This window comes from Oncorhynchus keta, chromosome 3 (genome assembly GCF_023373465.1).
Source record: "Oncorhynchus keta strain PuntledgeMale-10-30-2019 chromosome 3, Oket_V2, whole genome shotgun sequence".
In the NCBI taxonomy this organism is placed as follows: Eukaryota; Metazoa; Chordata; class Actinopteri; order Salmoniformes; family Salmonidae; genus Oncorhynchus; species Oncorhynchus keta.
The window spans coordinates 31,547,298-31,566,262 of NC_068423.1; the positions used below are offsets into that span (position 1 = coordinate 31,547,298).

Consider the following 18,965-nt stretch of genomic DNA (forward strand, 5'->3'; position numbering starts at 1 on the left):
TTTTCCATGCATCATATATTCAAATCATCTATAAGTGACTTTGTTAAACTTCTCAATCAATTTGAGATACTTTTGGATGATTTGGACATGATATCCCCCCCCCCCCCCAAAAAAAAGTAATATCAGTCCCATAACTTGAATGGGATTTGTGTCACGAATGGTAAAACGTTAGCATGTGGGAACAGCGCCAGGCAAACTAAACCAAAGCCTGTCATTTGGGTGTACCATCTATTTAAGTTCTAATCACTTTTTTAAGGAGGAGCATTGTAGTGTGAAAACATTGTTCGCTATAACAAACAACTACAAAAAAAACAAGACTTTTAAGTGTTGATTAAAGAAAACAACATCTGATCGATTAGTAAACTCAGGTTTATCTTCTTGCTCTAATAAATGTTTGTACCAATGAGGAAGCGTGTGTCAGAGGTCCATGTGGGGTGGTAGTGGGCACAGTGGACCAGGTAGTGACTCTGTGTGAACCCGTTCAGACTGCAGAACACCCCCGCCTCTATCATCACGCGGAGGGGGAACGGTCGTCCTCGCATCAGCACCGAGTACACAAACGTCCTGGCAGCATGGGAGGGAAGAAGAAGGAGTGAAAAGAGTTACATGACAGGGTAGAAAGTACACTGAATGACAGGGTAGAAAGTACACTGAATGACAAGGTAGAAAGTACACTGAATGACAGGGTAGAAAGTACACTGAATGACAAGGTAGAAAGTACACTGAATGACAGGGTAGAAAGTACACTGAATGACAGGGTAGAAAGTACACTGAATGACAGGGTAGAAAGTACACTGAATGACAAGGTAGAAAGTACACTGAATGACAGGGTAGAAAGTACACTGAATGACAGGGTAGACACTACACTGAATGACAAGGTAGAAAGTACACTGAATGACAGGGTAGAAAGTACACTGAATGACAGGGTAGAAAGTACACTGAATGACAAGGTAGAAAGTACACTGAATGACAGGGTAGAAAGTACACTGAATGACAGGGTAGAAAGTACACTGAATGACAGGGTAGAAAGTACACTGAATGACAGGGTAGAAAGTACACTGAATGACAAGGTAGAAAGTACACTGAATGACAGGGTAGAAAGTACACTGAATGACAGGGTAGAAAGTACACTGAATGACAAGGTAGAAAGTACACTGAATGACAGGGTAGAAAGTACACTGAATGACAGGGTAGAAAGTACACTGAATGACAAGGTAGAAAGTACACTGAATGACAAGGTAGAAAGTACACTGAATGACAGGGTAGAAAGTACACTGAATGACAGGGTAGAAAGTACACTGAATGACAGGGTAGAACGTACACTGAATGACAGGGTAGAAAGTACACTGAATGACAGGGTAGAAAGTACACTGAATGACAAGGGAGAAAGTACACTGAATGACAAGGAGAAAGTACACTGAATGACAAGGTAGAAAGTACACTGAATGACAAGGTAGAAAGTACACTGAATGACAAGGTAGAAAGTACACTGAATGACAAGGTAGAAAGTACACTGAATGACAGGGTAGAAAGTACATTGAATGACAGGGTAGAAAGTACACTGAGTGGGCCTGCATCTCTGTGGTGTCCATACCCTGACAAATTGAGTGTGTTTTGAGGGCAAACGGGGGTGTAACTCAATATCAGGAAGGTGTTCCTAATGTTTTGGACAGTCAGTGTACAGTGCATGGTTAGGAGTACACAAATGTCCTGTCCACGATAGAGGAACAGAAGAGAATACCTACGTAAGGGCTTCGTGACGCATTCATAACCCATACATAATGCATTCATAAGCAGTACATAATGCATTCATAAGCAGTACATAATGCATTCATAAGCAGTGCATAATGCATTCATAAGCAGTACATAATGCATTCATAACGCATTCATAAGCAGTACATAATGCATTCATAAGCAGTAGATAATGCATTCATAAGCAGTACATAATGCATTCATAAGCAGTACATAATGCATTCATAAGCAGTACATAATGCATTCATAACGCATTCATAAGCAGTACATAATGCATTCATAAGCAGTACATAATGCATTCATAACCCATACATAATCCATTCATAAGCAGCACATAATGCATTCATAAGCAGTACATAATGCATTCATAAGCAGTACATAATGCATTCATAAGCAGTACATAATGCATTCATAACCCATACATAATCCATTCATAAGCAGCACATAATGCATTCATAAGCAGTACATAATGCATTCATAAGCAGTACATAATGCATTCATAACCCATACATAATGCATTCATAAGCAGCACATAATGCATTCATAAGCAGTACATAATGCATTCATAAGCAGTACATAATGCATTCATAAGCAGTACATAATGCATTCATAAGCAGTACATAATGCATTCATAAGCAGTACATAATGCATTCATAAGCAGTACATAATGCATTCATAAGCAGTACATAATGCATTCATAAGCAGTACATAATGCATTCATAAGCAGCACATAATGCATTCATAAGCAGCACATAATGCATTCATAAGCAGCACATAATGCATTCATAAGCAGCACATAATGCATTCATAAGCAGTACATAATGCATTCATAAGCAGCACATAATGCATTCATAAGCAGTACATAATGCATTCATAAGCAGTGCATAATGCATTCATAAGCAGTACATAATGCATTCATAAGCAGTGCATAATGCATTCATAAGCAGTACATAATGCATTCATAAGCAGTACATAATGCATTCATAAGCAGTGCATAATGCATTCATAAGCAGTGCATAATGCATTCATAAGCAGCACATAATGCATTCATAAGCAGTACATAATGCATTCATAAGCAGTACATAATGCATTCATAAGCAGCACATAATGCATTCATAAGCAGTGCATAATGCATTCATAAGCAGTACATAATGCATTCATAAGCAGTACATAATGCATTCATAAGCAGTACATAATGCATTCATAAGCAGTGCATAATGCATTCATAAGCAGTGCATAATGCATTCATAAGCAGCACATAATGCATTCATAAGCAGTACATAATGCATTCATAAGCAGTACATAATGCATTCATAAGCAGTACATAATGCATTCATAAGCAGCACATAATGCATTCATAAGCAGTGCATAATGCATTCATAAGCAGCACATAATGCATTCATAAGCAGTGCATAATGCATTCATAAGCAGTACATAATGCATTCATAAGCAGTGCATAATGCATTCATAAGCAGCACATAATGCATTCATAAGCAGTACATAATGCATTCATAAGCAGTACATAATGCATTCATAAGCAGTACATAATGCATTCATAAGCAGTACATAATGCATTCATAAGCAGTACATAATGCATTCATAAGCAGTACATAATGCATTCATAAGCAGTGCATAATGCATTCATAAGCAGTACATAATGCATTCATAAGCAGCACATAATGCATTCCACAAGTTGACATGTTTGTTGTCACAGTGAGTCATGTGTTAAGGTCCTATAGCTCCGTTGGTAGAGTACGGCGCTTGAAACGGTAGGATAGTGTGTTTGATTCCCGGGACCCATCATATGGGAACATGAATGCACGCGTGACCGTGTTTGCTTTGGATAAAATCGTACATACTAAAATGGCATGTAAATATAGTTAAAGGCACTTGTACTTTAATGATCCATGTGCAGTTGTTGATACTTTTGTGTCACCACATTGATAGAATGGAAACATTTAATCTGTCTCTTGAATGTGTTGGGGAGCAGTGCTAGACCTGAGTTTATTCCATGTATACCAAATCAAAATGTATTTATCTCATGCGCCGAATACAACAGGTGTTGACTTTACCGTGAAATGCTTACTTACAAGCCCTTAACCCTTAGCCCTCTACTTTCTTCACTGCCTCAGCATGTGACAACTCCTACTTTCTGACTGTAACCCCGGATCTCTCTCCCCAATACTACACATTCCTTTGTCTACGGGACATTTCTGATTATCTCTAGACCACTTTACCCCTTACACTGACCATCCCTCCTACACACCCTGCCACCGATTCCACATGACTCAACTATTTTATTCACCCACCCTGAAACCACAAATAGATCGGCCAAAAGGCAAGAGTCCACTTTTTCCATAAACTTCACTCCTACTGTCACAGACTCATCTTTTTATTCCTGATCCTCTGTTCATACCTCGGTCTCCGATAACTTCACCACACCTACCACCTCCGAGACTTCATCCTCATGTACTTCCATTTCTCCTCCTGTCTTCAGCTCCCTCTGCTTACACTTTCTACCGTTCTCCTTTAACAAACCATCTCCCTTTTGTCCATTTTTATCCGACCCAAGCTCATCCTCTTCTTCTTCTCTCTCTCTCTCTCTCTTAGACCTCCTCCCTCTCTTTTTCCCTCCACTCCCCCATTTTCCAAGTATTCGTCTCCTTATGATAATACTGCAGGGAAGAAGAAGGAGTGAAAAGAGTTACATGACAGGGTAGAAAGTACACTGAATGACAGGGTAGAAAGTACACTGAATGACAGGGTAGAACGTACACTGAATGACAGGGTAGAAAGTACACTGAATGACATGGTAGAAAGTACACTGAATGACAGGGTAGAAACTACACTGAATGACAGGGTAGAAAGTACACTGAATGACAGGGTAGAAAGTACACTGAATGACAAGGTAGAAAGTACACTGAATGACAGGGTAGAAAGTACACTGAATGACAGGGTAGACACTACACTGAATGACAGGGTAGAACGTACACTGAATGACAGGGTAGAAAGTACACTGAATGACAAGGTAGAAAGTACACTGAATGACAAGGTAGAAAGTACACTGAATGACAGGGTAGAAAGTACACTGAATGACAGGGTAGACACTACACTGAATGACAGGGTAGAAAGTACACTGAATGACAGGGTAGAAAGTACACTGAATGACAAGGTAGAAAGTACACTGAATGACAGGGTAGAAAGTACACTGAATGACAGGGTAGAAAGTACACTGAATGACAAGGTAGAAAGTACACTGAATGACAGGGTAGAAAGTACACTGAATGACAGGGTAGAAAGTACACTGAATGACAAGGTAGAAAGTACACTGAATGACACGGTAGAAAGTACACTGAATGACAGGGTAGAACGTACACTGAATGACAGGGTAGAAAGTACACTGAATGACAAGGTAGAAAGTACACTGAATGACAAGGTAGAAAGTACACTGAATGACAGGGTAGAAAGTACACTGAATGACAACGGAGAAAGTACACTGAATGACAAGGTAGAAAGTACACTGAATGACAGGGTAGACACTACACTGAATGACAGGGTAGAACGTACACTGAATGACAGGGTAGAAAGTACACTGAATGACAAGGTAGAAAGTACACTGAATGACAGGGTAGAAAGTACATTGAATGACAGGGTAGAAAGTACACTGAGTGGGCCTGCATCTCTGTGGTGTCCATACCCTGACAAATTGAGTGTGTTTTGAGGGCAAACGGGGGTGTAACTCAATATCAGGAAGGTGTTCCTAATGTTTTGGACAGTCAGTGTACAGTGCATGGTTAGGAGTACACAAATGTCCTGTCCACGATAGAGGAACAGAAGAGAATACCTACGTAAGGGCTTCGTGACGCATTCATAACCCATACATAATGCATTCATAAGCAGTACATAATGCATTCATAAGCAGTACATAATGCATTCATAAGCAGTGCATAATGCATTCATAAGCAGTACATAATGCATTCATAACGCATTCATAAGCAGTACATAATGCATTCATAAGCAGTAGATAATGCATTCATAAGCAGTACATAATGCATTCATAAGCAGTACATAATGCATTCATAAGCAGTACATAATGCATTCATAACGCATTCATAAGCAGTACATAATGCATTCATAAGCAGTACATAATGCATTCATAACCCATACATAATCCATTCATAAGCAGCACATAATGCATTCATAAGCAGTACATAATGCATTCATAAGCAGTACATAATGCATTCATAAGCAGTACATAATGCATTCATAACCCATACATAATCCATTCATAAGCAGCACATAATGCATTCATAAGCAGTACATAATGCATTCATAAGCAGTACATAATGCATTCATAACCCATACATAATCCATTCATAAGCAGCACATAATGCATTCATAAGCAGTACATAATGCATTCATAAGCAGCACATAATGCATTCATAACCCATACATAATGCATTCATAAGCAGTACATAATGCATTCATAAGCAGTACATAATGCATTCATAAGCAGTACATAATGCATTCATAAGCAGTACATAATGCATTCATAAGCAGTACATAATGCATTCATAAGCAGTACATAATGCATTCATAAGCAGTACATAATGCATTCATAAGCAGCACATAATGCATTCATAAGCAGCACATAATGCATTCATAAGCAGCACATAATGCATTCATAAGCAGAACATAATGCATTCATAAGCAGTACATAATGCATTCATAAGCAGTGCATAATGCATTCATAAGCAGTACATAATGCATTCATAAGCAGTGCATAATGCATTCATAAGCAGTACATAATGCATTCATAAGCAGTACATAATGCATTCATAAGCAGTACATAATGCATTCATAAGCAGTACATAATGCATTCATAAGCAGCACATAATGCATTCATAAGCAGTACATAATGCATTCATAAGCAGTACATAATGCATTCATAAGCAGTACATAATGCATTCATAAGCAGTGCATAATGCATTCATAAGCAGTACATAATGCATTCATAAGCAGTACATAATGCATTCATAAGCAGTGCATAATGCATTCATAAGCAGTACATAATGCATTCATAAGCAGTGCATAATGCATTCATAAGCAGCACATAATGCATTCATAAGCAGTGCATAATGCATTCATAAGCAGTGCATAATGCATTCATAAGCAGCACATAATGCATTCATAAGCAGTACATAATGCATTCATAAGCAGTACATAATGCATTCATAAGCAGCGCATAATGCATTCATAAGCAGTGCATAATGCATTCATAAGCAGTACATAATGCATTCATAAGCAGTGCATAATGCATTCATAAGCAGCGCATAATGCATTCATAAGCAGTGCATAATGCATTCATAAGCAGTACATAATGCATTCATAAGCAGCGCATAATGCATTCATAAGCAGTGCATAATGCATTCATAAGCAGTACATAATGCATTCATAAGCAGTGCATAATGCATTCATAAGCAGTACATAATGCATTCATAAGCAGCACATAATGCATTCATAAGCAGCACATAATGCATTCCACAAGTTGACATGTTTGTTGTCACAGTGAGTCATGTGTTAAGGTCCTATAGCTCCGTTGGTAGAGTACGACGCTTGAAACGGTAGGATAGTGTGTTTGAGTCCTGGACCCATCATATGGGAACATGAATGCACGCGTGACCGTGTTTGCTTTGGATAAAATCGTACATACTAAAACGGCATGTAAATATAGTTAAAGGCACTTGTACTTTAATGATCCATGTGCAGTTGTTGATACTGTTGTGTCACCACATTGATAGAATGGAAACATTTAATCTGTCTCTTGAATGTGTTGGGGAGCAGTGCTAGACCTGAGTTTATTCCATGTATACCAAATCAAAATGTATTTATCTCATGCGCCGAATACAACAGGTGTTGACTTTACCATGAAATGCTTACTTACAAGCCCTTAGCACTCTACTTTCTTCACTGCCTCAGCATGTGACAACTCCTACTCTACTGTAACCCCGGATCTCTCTCGCACGGGACATTTCTGATCCCCAGCTCCATGGGCACCCCTACAATTAATACATACCAGTACGTTCCCCAATACTACACATTCCTTTGTCTAAATGCCCTTCTGTACATTTCTCACACCTCGGACCATCCCTCCTACACACCCTGGCCACATGTCCATAAGCGTGGCACCTGTAACATGTTAACTTTATTCAGGAACATAAACTCGTACAGGATAACTTATATAGCCTAACTTAAACTTTGTCGGGTAAAGACTCAACTTCAAAACTCAAAAGAACAGACAATGACTCTTCCGTTTCTCCCCCCCCCCTCGTCGCATCACACGACGAGCATCACACACATCGGGAATCGTTCCCCTCAGATGGTCAACTTTTAAATTTACTGCCCTTTTCTAGAGAGGGTAACAATTCACTTTTCTTGCCCCCGCTCGTTTTACTCTGCATTCTCCCCCTGACCAACAGAAAAACAAACAATTATCTCTAGACCACTTCTTGTTACCCTTACCGATTCCACATGACTCAACTATTTTATTCACCCACCCTGAAACCACAAATAGATCGGCCAAAAGGCAAGAGTCCACTTTTTCCATAAACTTCACTCCTACTGTCACAGACTCATCTTTTTCCTGATCCTCTGTTCATACCTCGGTCTCCGATAACTTCACCACACCTACCACCTCCGAGACTTCATCCTCATGTACTTCCATTTCTCCTCCTGTCTTCAGCTCCCTCTGCTTACACTTTCTACCGTTCTCCTTTAACAAACCATCTCCCTTTTGTCCATTTTTATCCGACCCAAGCTCATCCTCTTCTTCTTCTCTCTCTCTCTCTCTCTTAGACCTCCTCCCTCTCTTTTTCCCTCCACTCCCCCATTTTCCAAGTATTCGTCTCCTTATGATAATACTGCACTACTGACAACCATCTTGTTCTTGCTTTCTCTCAGGACTCCATTTTACGACAAGGCGTATGCCCTCCTCCCTCTCCTTGTCTCTCTGCCCCAACCCTCGACATTTCAACCTGCGTGTCCTGATCGGTTATGGTGTGGGTGAACAAAATCAACGTGCGCTCGATGGCGTGCGCTCAATGGCGTGTCCGGTTTGGTCAGCATGTTATAAAAATATGACCCAGGATGACAGCCTCGCCCAAACCTCTCCGCCCTCCTTGACCGACACACGCTTCCTTCGGTACTCCCCACTTGGTAAACAGTTTGACCACATCATTAAAAACACTGGTACATCTTGATAACTGATTCACAATTGGAGAAGACGTTTAAAGAACCCCAGAGGGTAGTCCTCAGACACGCCCCCAACATCAGTCACATGGTGGGGAGGTCTGATCTTCCAACAGTGTGCCACGTAGCACCTTCCTAGACAACGTGCCGGACGGTAACTATAGATGAACCCAGTGTAACTTCACCTAACAAATGCACAATGTTCAATCACCCGATTACGGGCAAGGCCATTAAGATCAAAGGCATCATTACATGTTCCGCAAAAAAAAAATATGGATTTAAACTCAGCGAAAAAAGAAACGTCCCTTTTTCAGGACCCTGTCTTTCAAAGATAATTAGTAAAAATCCAATTCACTTCACAGATCTTCATTGTAAAAGGGTTTAAACACTGTTTCCCCATGCTTGTTCAATGAACCATCAACAATTAATGAACATGCACCTGTGGAACGGTCGTTAAGACACTAACAGCTTACAGACGGTATGCAATTAAGGTCACAATTATGAAAACTTGGGACACTAAAGAGGACTTTCTACCGACTCAAAATCACCCAAAGAAAGATGCCCAGGGTCCCTGCTCATCTGCATGGATGTGCCTTAGGCATGCTGCAAGGAGGCATGAGGACTGCAGATGTTGGCTGGGGCAATAAATTGCAATGTTCCATGCTGTCAGATATCTAAGACAGTGCTACAGGGAGCCAGGACGTACGGCTGATCGTCCTCGCAGTGGCAGACCACGTGTAACAGCACCTGCACAGGATCGGTACATCGCACAAGAGCCCGGATCTCAATCCCATTGAGCACGTCTGGGACCTGCTGGATCGGAGGGTGAAGGCTAGGGCCATTCCCCCCAGAAATGTCAGGGAACATGCAAGTGCCTTGGTGGAAGAGTGGGGTAACATCTCACAGCAAGAACTGGCACATCTGGTGCAGTCTATGAGGAGGAGATGCACTGCAGTACTTAATGCAGCTGGTGGCCACATCAGATACTGACTGTTACTGTTACTTTTGATTTTGACCAAAACCCTTTGTTCAGGGACTCATTATTCCATTTATGTTAGTCACATGTCTGTGGAACTTGTTCAGTTCAGTTCAGTTCAGTTTATGTCTCAGTTGTTGAATCTTGTTGTGTTCATACAAATATTTACACATCTTAAGTTTGCTGAAAATAAACGCAGTTGACAGTGAGAGGATGTTCCTTGTTTTTTTTGTTGCTGAGTTTTACCTGATCAAATGTATTTTGTGGTCTATGCTGTGTAAAGGAAAAAAACAAAAAAAACGCCCTCTGAAAACAAGGATAGCGCAGAACAAGTCTCTACTTTTATCCGATGTAAATAACAGAGGTTCACATTTTGCTACATGAGATCGAACCCAGGCGGTGAGGACCCAGGATCAGGACCCTGTTTGCTGAGCATTTCATGGAGGCTCGTCACAGCATCAGCTCTCTGAGACACATTGGTATCAGAACATGTTAAGACTCCTAGGAGAGGAGGAGAATAATACTGATAATCTATTATTGAGAAGAGAATTGTATTGGATTCCCCGTTTGTGAACCAGGTCTCCTAGAGGTCTGAACCAAGAGGTTGATATCAGACCAATTGTGAACCACGTCCCCTAGAGGTCTGAACCAAGAGGTTGATATCAGACCAATTGTGAACCATGTCCCCTAGAGGTCTGAACCAAGAGGTTGATATCAGACCGTTTGTCCACTGTGTCCCCTAGAGGTCTGAACCAAGAGGTTGATATCAGATCGTTTGTCCACTGTGTCTCCTAGAGGTCTGAACCAAGAGGTTGATATCAGACCGTTTGTCCACTGTGTCTCCTAGAGGTCTGAACCAAGAGGTTGATATCAGACCGTTTGTCCACTGTGTCTCCTAGAGGTCTGAACCAAGAGGTTGATATCAGACCGTTTGTCCACTGTGTCTCCTAGAGGTCTGAACCAAGAGGTTGATATCAGACCGTTTGTCCACTGTGTCTCCTAGAGGTCTGAAACAAGAAGTTGATATCAGACCGTTTGTCCACTGTGTCCCCTAGAGGTCTGAACCAAGAGGTTGATATCAGACCGTTTGTCCACTGTGTCTCCTAGAGGTCTGAACCAAGAGGTTGATATCAGACCGTTTGTCCACTGTGTCTCCTAGAGGTCTGAAACAAGAGGTTGATATCAGACCATTTCCTTCCTGAATGTGTTCCTTTACTTTGACTTGCCTTGCCTTCCAGGTTACCCACTTGGTCATTTTGTAGATATACATTATGTTGTGGAACCATTACATGCCCCCATCTCATTGTTTATTTCATTATTAGAGATATACATATGTTTTCCGCACCCACATGAGTCATGTCCGTAATGGTGATGTGAGGTGAAATGAGTATATTTGGGGATGTGAACACACAGTGTGATTGACCTGACGAAGCAAAGATCCGTTTCGGTTGTCAATAAAGCGGTTGTCAATAAAGTGGTGAATTGGGAGGATAAACAGGCCTTCCTGTTAGTGGTGAATTGGGAGCATAAACAGGCCTTCCTGTTAGTGGTGAATTGGGAGGATAAACAGGCCTTCCTGTTAGTGGTGAATTGGGAGGATAAACAGGCCTTCCTGTTAGTGGTGAATTGGGAGGATAAACAGGCCTTCCTGTTAGTGGTGAATTGGGAGCATAAACAGGCCCTCCTGTTAGTGGTGAATTGGGAGCATAAACAGGCCCTCCTGTTAGTGGTGAATTGGGAGCATAAACAGGCCTTCCTGTTAGTGGTGAATTGGGAGCATAAACAGGCCTTCCTGTTAGTGGTGAATTGGGAGCATAAACAGGCCTTCCTGTTAGTGGTGAACTGGGGGGATAAACAGGCCCTCCTGTTAGTGGTGAATTGGGAGCATAAACAGGCCTTCCTGTTAGTGGTGAATTGGGAGCATAAACAGGCCTTCCTGTTAGTGGTGAATTGGGAGCATAAACAGGCCTTCCTGTTAGTGGTGAATTGGTAGCATAAACAGGCCTTCCTGTTAGTGGTGAATTGGGAGCATAAACAGGCCCTCCTGTTAGTGGTGAATTGGGAGCATAAACAGGCCTTCCTGTTAGTGGTGAATTGGGAGCATAAACAGGCCCTCCTGTTAGTGGTGAATTGGGAGCATAAACAGGCCTTCCTGTTAGTGGTGAACTGGGAGCATAAACAGGCCTTCCTGTTAGTGGTGAATTGGGAGCATAAACAGGCCTTCCTGTTAGTGGTGAATTGGGAGCATAAACAGGCCTTCCTGTTAGTGGTGAACTGGGGGGATAAACAGGCCCTCCTGTTAGTGGTGAATTGGGAGCATAAACAGGCCTTCCTGTTAGTGGTGAATTGGGAGCATAAACAGGCCTTCCTGTTAGTGGTGAACTGGGAGCATAAACAGACCTTCCTGTTAGTGGTGAACTGGGAGCATAAACAGGCCTTCCTGTTAGTGGTGAACTGGGAGCATAAACAGGCCTTCCTGTTAGTGGTGAATTGGGAGCATAAACAGGCCTTCCTGTTAGTGGTGAATTGGGAGCATAAACAGGCCTTCCTGTTAGTGGTGAATTGGGAGCATAAACAGGCCTTCCTGTTAGTGGTGAATTGGGAGCATAAACAGGCCTTCCTGTTAGTGGTGAATTGGGAGCATAAACAGGCCTTCCTGTTAGTGGTGAATTGGGAGCATAAACAGGCCTTCCTGTTAGTGGTGAATTGGGAGCATAAACAGGCCTTCCTGTTAGTGGTGAATTGGGAGCATAAACAGGCCTTCCTGTTAGTGGTGAATTGGGAGCATAAACAGGCCTTCCTGTTAGTGGTGAATTGGGAGCATAAACAGGCCTTCCTGTTAGTGGTGAATTGGGAGCATAAACAGGCCTTCTTGTTCTATACCATGTATTCTGTATTAGCCCAGCACCTATGTTTTTAAGGATGACCAAACTTTTCTATAGACAGCACAATGACCGTCACAAGTAGTTGGCAAGGCGACGACCGTAGTAGTTGGCAATGCGACGACCGCAGTAGTTGGCAAGGCGACGACCGTAGTAGTTGGCCGTTGGCAAGGCGACGGACATAGTATTCGGCAAGGCGACGACCGTAGTATTCGGCAAGGCGACGACCGTAGTAGTTGGCAAGGCGACGGACATAGTATTCGGCAAGGCGACGAACCCAGTACAGAGGGAGGAGTGGGGAACCCAGTACAGAGGGAGGAGTAGAGAACCCAGTACAGAGGGAGTAGTAGAGAACCCAGTACAGAGGGAGGAGTGGTGAGAGTAGTAGAGAACCCAGTACAGAGGGAGGAGTAGAGAACCCAGTACAGAGGGAGGAGTAGAGAACCCAGTACAGAGGGAGGAGTAGAGAACCCAGTACAGAGGGAGGAGTAGAGAACCCAGTACAGAGGGAGGAGTAGAGAACCCAGTACAGAGGGAGTAGTAGAGAACCCAGTACAGAGGGAGTAGTAGAGAACCCAGTACAGAGGGAGGAGTAGAGAACCCAGTACAGAGGGAGTAGTAGAGAACCCAGTACAGAGGGAGGAGTAGTAGAGAACCCAGTACAGAGGGAGTAGTAGAGAACCCAGTACAGAGGGAGTAGTAGAGAACCCAGTACAGAGGGAGTAGTAGAGAACCCAGTACAGAGGGAGGAGTAGAGAACCCAGTACAGAGGGAGGAGTAGAGAACCCAGTACAGAGGGAGGAGTAGAGAACCCAGTACAGAGGGAGTAGTAGAGAACCCAGTACAGAGGGAGGACTAGAGAACCCAGTACAGAGGGAGGAGTAGTGAACCCAGTACAGAGGGAGGAGTAGAGAACCCAGTACAGAGGGAGGAGTAGAGAACCCAGTACAGAGGGAGGAGTAGTAGAGAACCCAGTACAGAGGGAGTAGAGAACCTAGTACAGAGGGAGGAGTAGAGAACCCAGTACAGAGGGAGGAGTAGAGAACCCAGTACAGAGGGAGTAGTAGAGAACCCAGTACAGAGGGAGGAGTAGAGAACCCAGTACAGAGGGAGTAGTGAACCCAGTACAGAGGGAGTAGTGAACCCAGTACAGAGGGAGGAGTGGGGAACCCAGTACAGAGGGAGGAGTAGGGAACCCAGTACAGAGGGAGGAGTAGAGAACCCAGTACAGAGGGAGGAGTAGAGAACCCAGTACAGAGGGAGGAGTGGGGAACCCAGTACAGAGGGAGTAGTAGAGAACCCAGTACAGAGGGAGGAGTAGAGAACCCAGTACAGAGGGAGGAGTAGAGAACCCAGTACAGAGGGAGGTGTAGAGAACCTAGTACAGAGGGAGGAGTGGTAGAGAACCCAGTACAGAGGGAGTAGTAGAGAACCCAGTACAGAGGGAGGAGTAGTAGAGAACCCAGTACAGAGGGAGTAGTAGAGAACCCAGTACAGAGGGAGTAGTAGAGAACCCAGTACAGAGGGAGTAGTAGAGAACCCAGTACAGAGGGAGTAGTAGAGAACCCAGTATAGAGGGAGGAGTGGTGAGAGTAGTAGAGAACCCAGTACAGAGGGAGGAGTGGTGAGAGTAGTAGAGAACCCAGTACAGAGGGAGGAGTAGAGAACCCAGTACAGAGGGAGGAGTGGGGAACCCAGTACAGAGGGAGTAGTAGAGAACCCAGTACAGAGGGAGGAGTAGAGAACCCAGTACAGAGGGAGGAGTAGAGAACCCAGTACAGAGGGAGGTGTAGAGAACCCAGTACAGAGGGAGTAGTAGAGAACCCAGTACAGAGGGAGGAGTAGAGAACCCAGTACAGAGGGAGGAGTAGAGAACCCAGTACAGAGGGAGGAGTAGTGAACCCAGTACAGAGGGAGGAGTAGAGAACCCAGTACAGAGGGAGGAGTAGAGAACCCAGTACAGAGGGAGTAGAGAACCCAGTACAGAGGGAGGAGTAGAGAACCCAGTACAGAGGGAGGAGTAGAGAACCCAGTACAGAGGGAGTAGTAGAGAACCCAGTACAGAGGGAGGAGTAGAGAACCCAGTACAGAGGGAGGAGTGAACCCAGTACAGAGGGAGGAGTGGGGAACCCAGTACAGAGGGAGGAGTGGGGAACCCAGTACAGAGGGAGGAGTAGGGAACCCAGTACAGAGGGAGGAGTAGAGAACCCAGTACAGAGGGAGGAGTAGAGAACCCAGTACAGAGGGAGGAGTGGGGAACCCAGTACAGAGGGAGTAGTAGAGAACCCAGTACAGAGGGAGGAGTAGAGAACCCAGTACAGAGGGAGGAGTAGAGAACCCAGTACAGAGGGAGGAGTAGAGAACCCAGTACAGAGGGAGGTGTAGAGAACCCAGTACAGAGGGAGGAGTGGTAGAGAACCCAGTACAGAGGGAGTAGTAGAGAACCCAGTACAGAGGGAGTAGAGAACCCAGTACAGAGGGAGTAGAGAACCCAGTACAGAGGGAGGAGTAGAGAACCCAGTACAGAGGGAGGAGTAGTAGAGAACCCAGTACAGAGGGAGTAGAGACCCCAGTACAGAGGGAGGAGTAGAGAACCCAGTACAGAGGGAGGAGTAGAGAACCCAGTACAGAGGGAGGAGTAGAGAACCCAGTACAGAGGGAGGAGTAGAGAACCCAGTACAGAGGGAGGAGTAGAGAACCCAGTACAGAGGGAGGTGTAGAGAACCCAGTACAGAGGGAGTAGGGAACCCAGTACAGAGGGAGTAGGGAACCCAGTACAGAGGGAGGAGTAGAGAACCCAGTACAGACGGAAGAGTAGAGAACCCAGTACAGAGGGAGGAGTAGTAGAGAACCCAGTACAGAGTGAGTAGAGAACCCAGTACAGAGGGAGGAGTAGAGAACCCAGTACAGAGGGAGGAGTAGAGAACCCAGTACAGAGGGAGTAGTAGAGAACCCAGTACAGAGGGAGGAGTAGAGAACCCAGTACAGAGGGAGGAGTAGAGAACCCAGTACAGAGGGAGGAGTAGAGAACCCAGTACAGAGGGAGTAGTGAACCCAGTACAGAGGGAGTAGTGAACCCAGTACAGAGGGAGGAGTGGGGAACCCAGTACAGAGGGAGTAGTAGAGACCCCAGTACAGAGGGAGGACTAGAGAACCCAGTACAGAAGGAGGAGTGAACCCAGTACAGAGGGAGGTAGTAGAGAACCCAGTACAGAGGGAGTAGATAGCTGAATATATATAATACAACAGGTGTAGTAGACCTTACAGTGAAATGCTGAATAGAACAGGTGTAGTAGACCTTACAGTGAAATGCTGAATACAACAGGTGTAGTAGACCTTACAGTGAAATGCTGAATACAACAGGTGTAGTAGACCTTACAGTGAAATGCTGAATACAACAGGTGTAGTAGACCTTACAGTGAAATGCTGAATACAACAGGTGTAGTAGACCTTACAGTGAAATGCTGAATACAACAGGTGTAGTAGACCTTACAGTGAAATGCTGAATACAACAGGTGTAGTAGACCTTACAGTGAAATGCTGAATACAACAGGTGTAGTAGACCTTACAGTGAAATGCTGAATACAACAGGTGTAGTAGACCTCACAGTGAAATGCTGAATACAACAGGTGTAGTAGACCTCACAGTGAAATGCTGAATACAACAGGTATAGGTAGACCTTACAGTGAAATGATGATTACAACAGGTGTAGTAGACCTCACAGTGAAATGATGAATACAACAGGTGTAGTAGACCTGACAGTGAAATGATGATTACAACAGGTGTAGTAGACCTTACAGTGAAATGCTGAATACAACAGGTGTAGTAGACCTCACAGTGAAATGCTGAATACAACAGGTATAGGCTATATACAGGGGGTACCGGTACAGAGTCAATGTGGAGGCTATATACAGGGGGTACCGGTACAGAGTCAATGTGGAGGCTATATACAGGGGGTACCGATACAGAGTCAATGTGCGGGGGCACCGGTGTCGAGGTAATTGAGGTAATATGTACATGTAGGTAGAGTTATTAAAGTGACTATGTACAGATAATAACAGAGAGTAGCAGCAGCGTTCTGGGGGGGGGTTATAGTCTGGGTAGCCATTTGATTAGCTGTTCAGGAGCTTTATGGCTTGGGGGTAGAAGCTGTTTAGAAGCCTCTTGGACATGGACTTGGCGCTCAGGTACCGCTTGCCGTGCGGTAGCAGAGAGATCAGTCTATGCCTAGGGTGGCTGGAGTCCTTGACGACTTTTAGGGCCTTCCTCTGACACCGCCTGGTATAGAGGTCCTGGATGGCAGGAAGCTTGGCCCGGTGATGTACTGGGCCGTTCGCACTACCCTGTGTAGTGCCTTGCAGTCGGAGGCCAGCAATTGCCATACCAGGCGGTGATGCAACCAGTCAGGATGCTCTCGATGGTGCAGCTGTAAAACCTTTTGAGGATCTTAGGACCCATGCCAAATCTTTTCAGTCTCCTGAGGGGGAATAGGTTTTGTCGTGCCCTCTTCACGACTGTCTTGATGTGCTTGGACCGTTCTAGTTTGTTGGTGATGTGGACGCCAAGGAACTGGAAGCTCTCAACCTGCTCCACTGCAGCCCCGTTCATGAGAATGGAGACGTGCTCGGTGCTCCTTTACCTGCTCCACTACAGCCCCGTTGATGAGAATGGAGACATGCTCGGTGCTCCTTTACCTGCTCCACTACAGTCTCTTTAGTATTGATTCCGTTGTTTCAACTGGATCAACATGATTGGTCAAACAAATGCCCAGCTTTAGCAAAATTCTCATTTACAATGTCAAGCAGTTTATTCTTGTCAGTTCACATCCATTGAATTTGAGGGCAATTTCAGCGGAAGACCAGAGGACTTTGTGTTATTAACATTCGTGGATTTAAAATGGTTTTCCCATAATTTCGTGGAGTTATTGAGGTTTGATTTGGCAGATTCGTAATAGAAGCTAGATTTACCTTATTAACAAAGTGCACTTATTTCTCAGTCTGGGAGTTACCCCTTTCTGACATTGGCCCATTGTGTATTTCTGGAGCCAATCAGATCATTTTCTCTGTCAACCAGGAAGTGTCTCTACCTCCTTAACCGGGACTTTTTGTGAGGGGCGTGTTTATCGCAGATAGTAGAAAACATAGAATGAAAATGGGAGTGTCTTCGATATATGGAATGAGTGCAATCCTCTTCCAGTTTAGGTGCATAAAGTTCATGCAGGAATGCCTGCTCACAGAACTGCCTAAAAATGTCATTTGACTATGAACCGAGAGGGAACTCTATGAATGTTGATGTCTCTAATACAAGCAACTGCACAATGCTCATTAGGGAAAATACCAACGGTCGGCTTTGTATGCGGATTGATTAGATTGATTGTTAGAATAACACCAATAAGTGTTGACTTAGAGATGTGTTTTGGATTGAGTCTCGCATTTATCATTTGAATAAAATGTAGTATATGGCACAGTCCTCTTATGTCCTCGGAGTTTGGAGATAACCAATCCCAGTTTTAAATCGCCCATAAGGACCATTTTCATTTTTCTCCCAACAACGCATCAGTTCAGCCAGAGAATCCAGGGATTCTACTTTTGCAGATGGAAATCGGAGTTCACAGCTTTCGATAATTGCAGCTTCACTGCTAAAAAATCAAACTCTTTTGGTTTAGATAAAGACCTCAGTAACCACATCTGTCTTTAATATAGATGGTTATACTTCCTCCCCCTTACTTTGTCGTTCACATCGATAAACAATATAACCATCCAAGTCTATAGACTGATTTAGAACAGATTTATTAAGCCAGGTCTCAGACAGTAATAAGATATCTGGGTCAGCAGTGTGAACCCAGGCTTTTATCATGTACAATTTTGGCATCAGACTCCTCATATTAATATCAGTCCAAACCCTGATTTAGTTTTGAAATCATTTGGAGTGGGAAGTTCATCCATCGCAAATGGGCCTGGGCCTGGGTGAATGTTTCCTGAGGTTTGGGTGAATGTTTCCTGATCCATAGCCAATGGGCCTGGGTTTGGGTGAATGTTTCCTGATCCATAGCCAATGGGCCTGGGTTTGGGTGAATGTTTCCTGATCCATAGCCAATGGGCCTGGGT

General features: G+C 43.8%; 1 protein-coding gene and 1 long non-coding RNA gene across 5 annotated transcripts in view; one reads left to right on the top strand and one right to left on the bottom strand.

The window, feature by feature from the left end:
* Positions 1-18,965, bottom strand: part of srd5a2b (steroid-5-alpha-reductase, alpha polypeptide 2b) — a 65,852-nt gene that overhangs the window by 31,971 nt on the left and 14,916 nt on the right. For both annotated transcript variants that reach the window (XM_052496393.1, XM_052496382.1), the window contains exon 3: positions 401-564. In XM_052496393.1, coding sequence (XP_052352353.1) covers positions 401-564 — 164 coding nt within the window. The remainder of the gene's footprint in view (positions 1-400; positions 565-18,965) is intronic.
* Positions 519-6,815, top strand: LOC127915827 (uncharacterized). Of its 3 annotated transcripts, none has more exons than XR_008092411.1 (3): positions 519-638; positions 951-1,358; positions 4,925-6,801. It is a non-coding gene; the product is annotated as an uncharacterized LOC127915827 (long non-coding RNA). The 3 variants fall into 3 exon arrangements; XR_008092412.1 differs by lacking the exon at positions 519-638 and adding an exon at positions 645-854 and having other exon boundaries at positions 951-1,214; positions 5,165-6,815; XR_008092410.1 differs by lacking the exons at positions 519-638; positions 4,925-6,801 and adding exons at positions 645-854; positions 1,454-3,885 and having other exon boundaries at positions 951-1,310.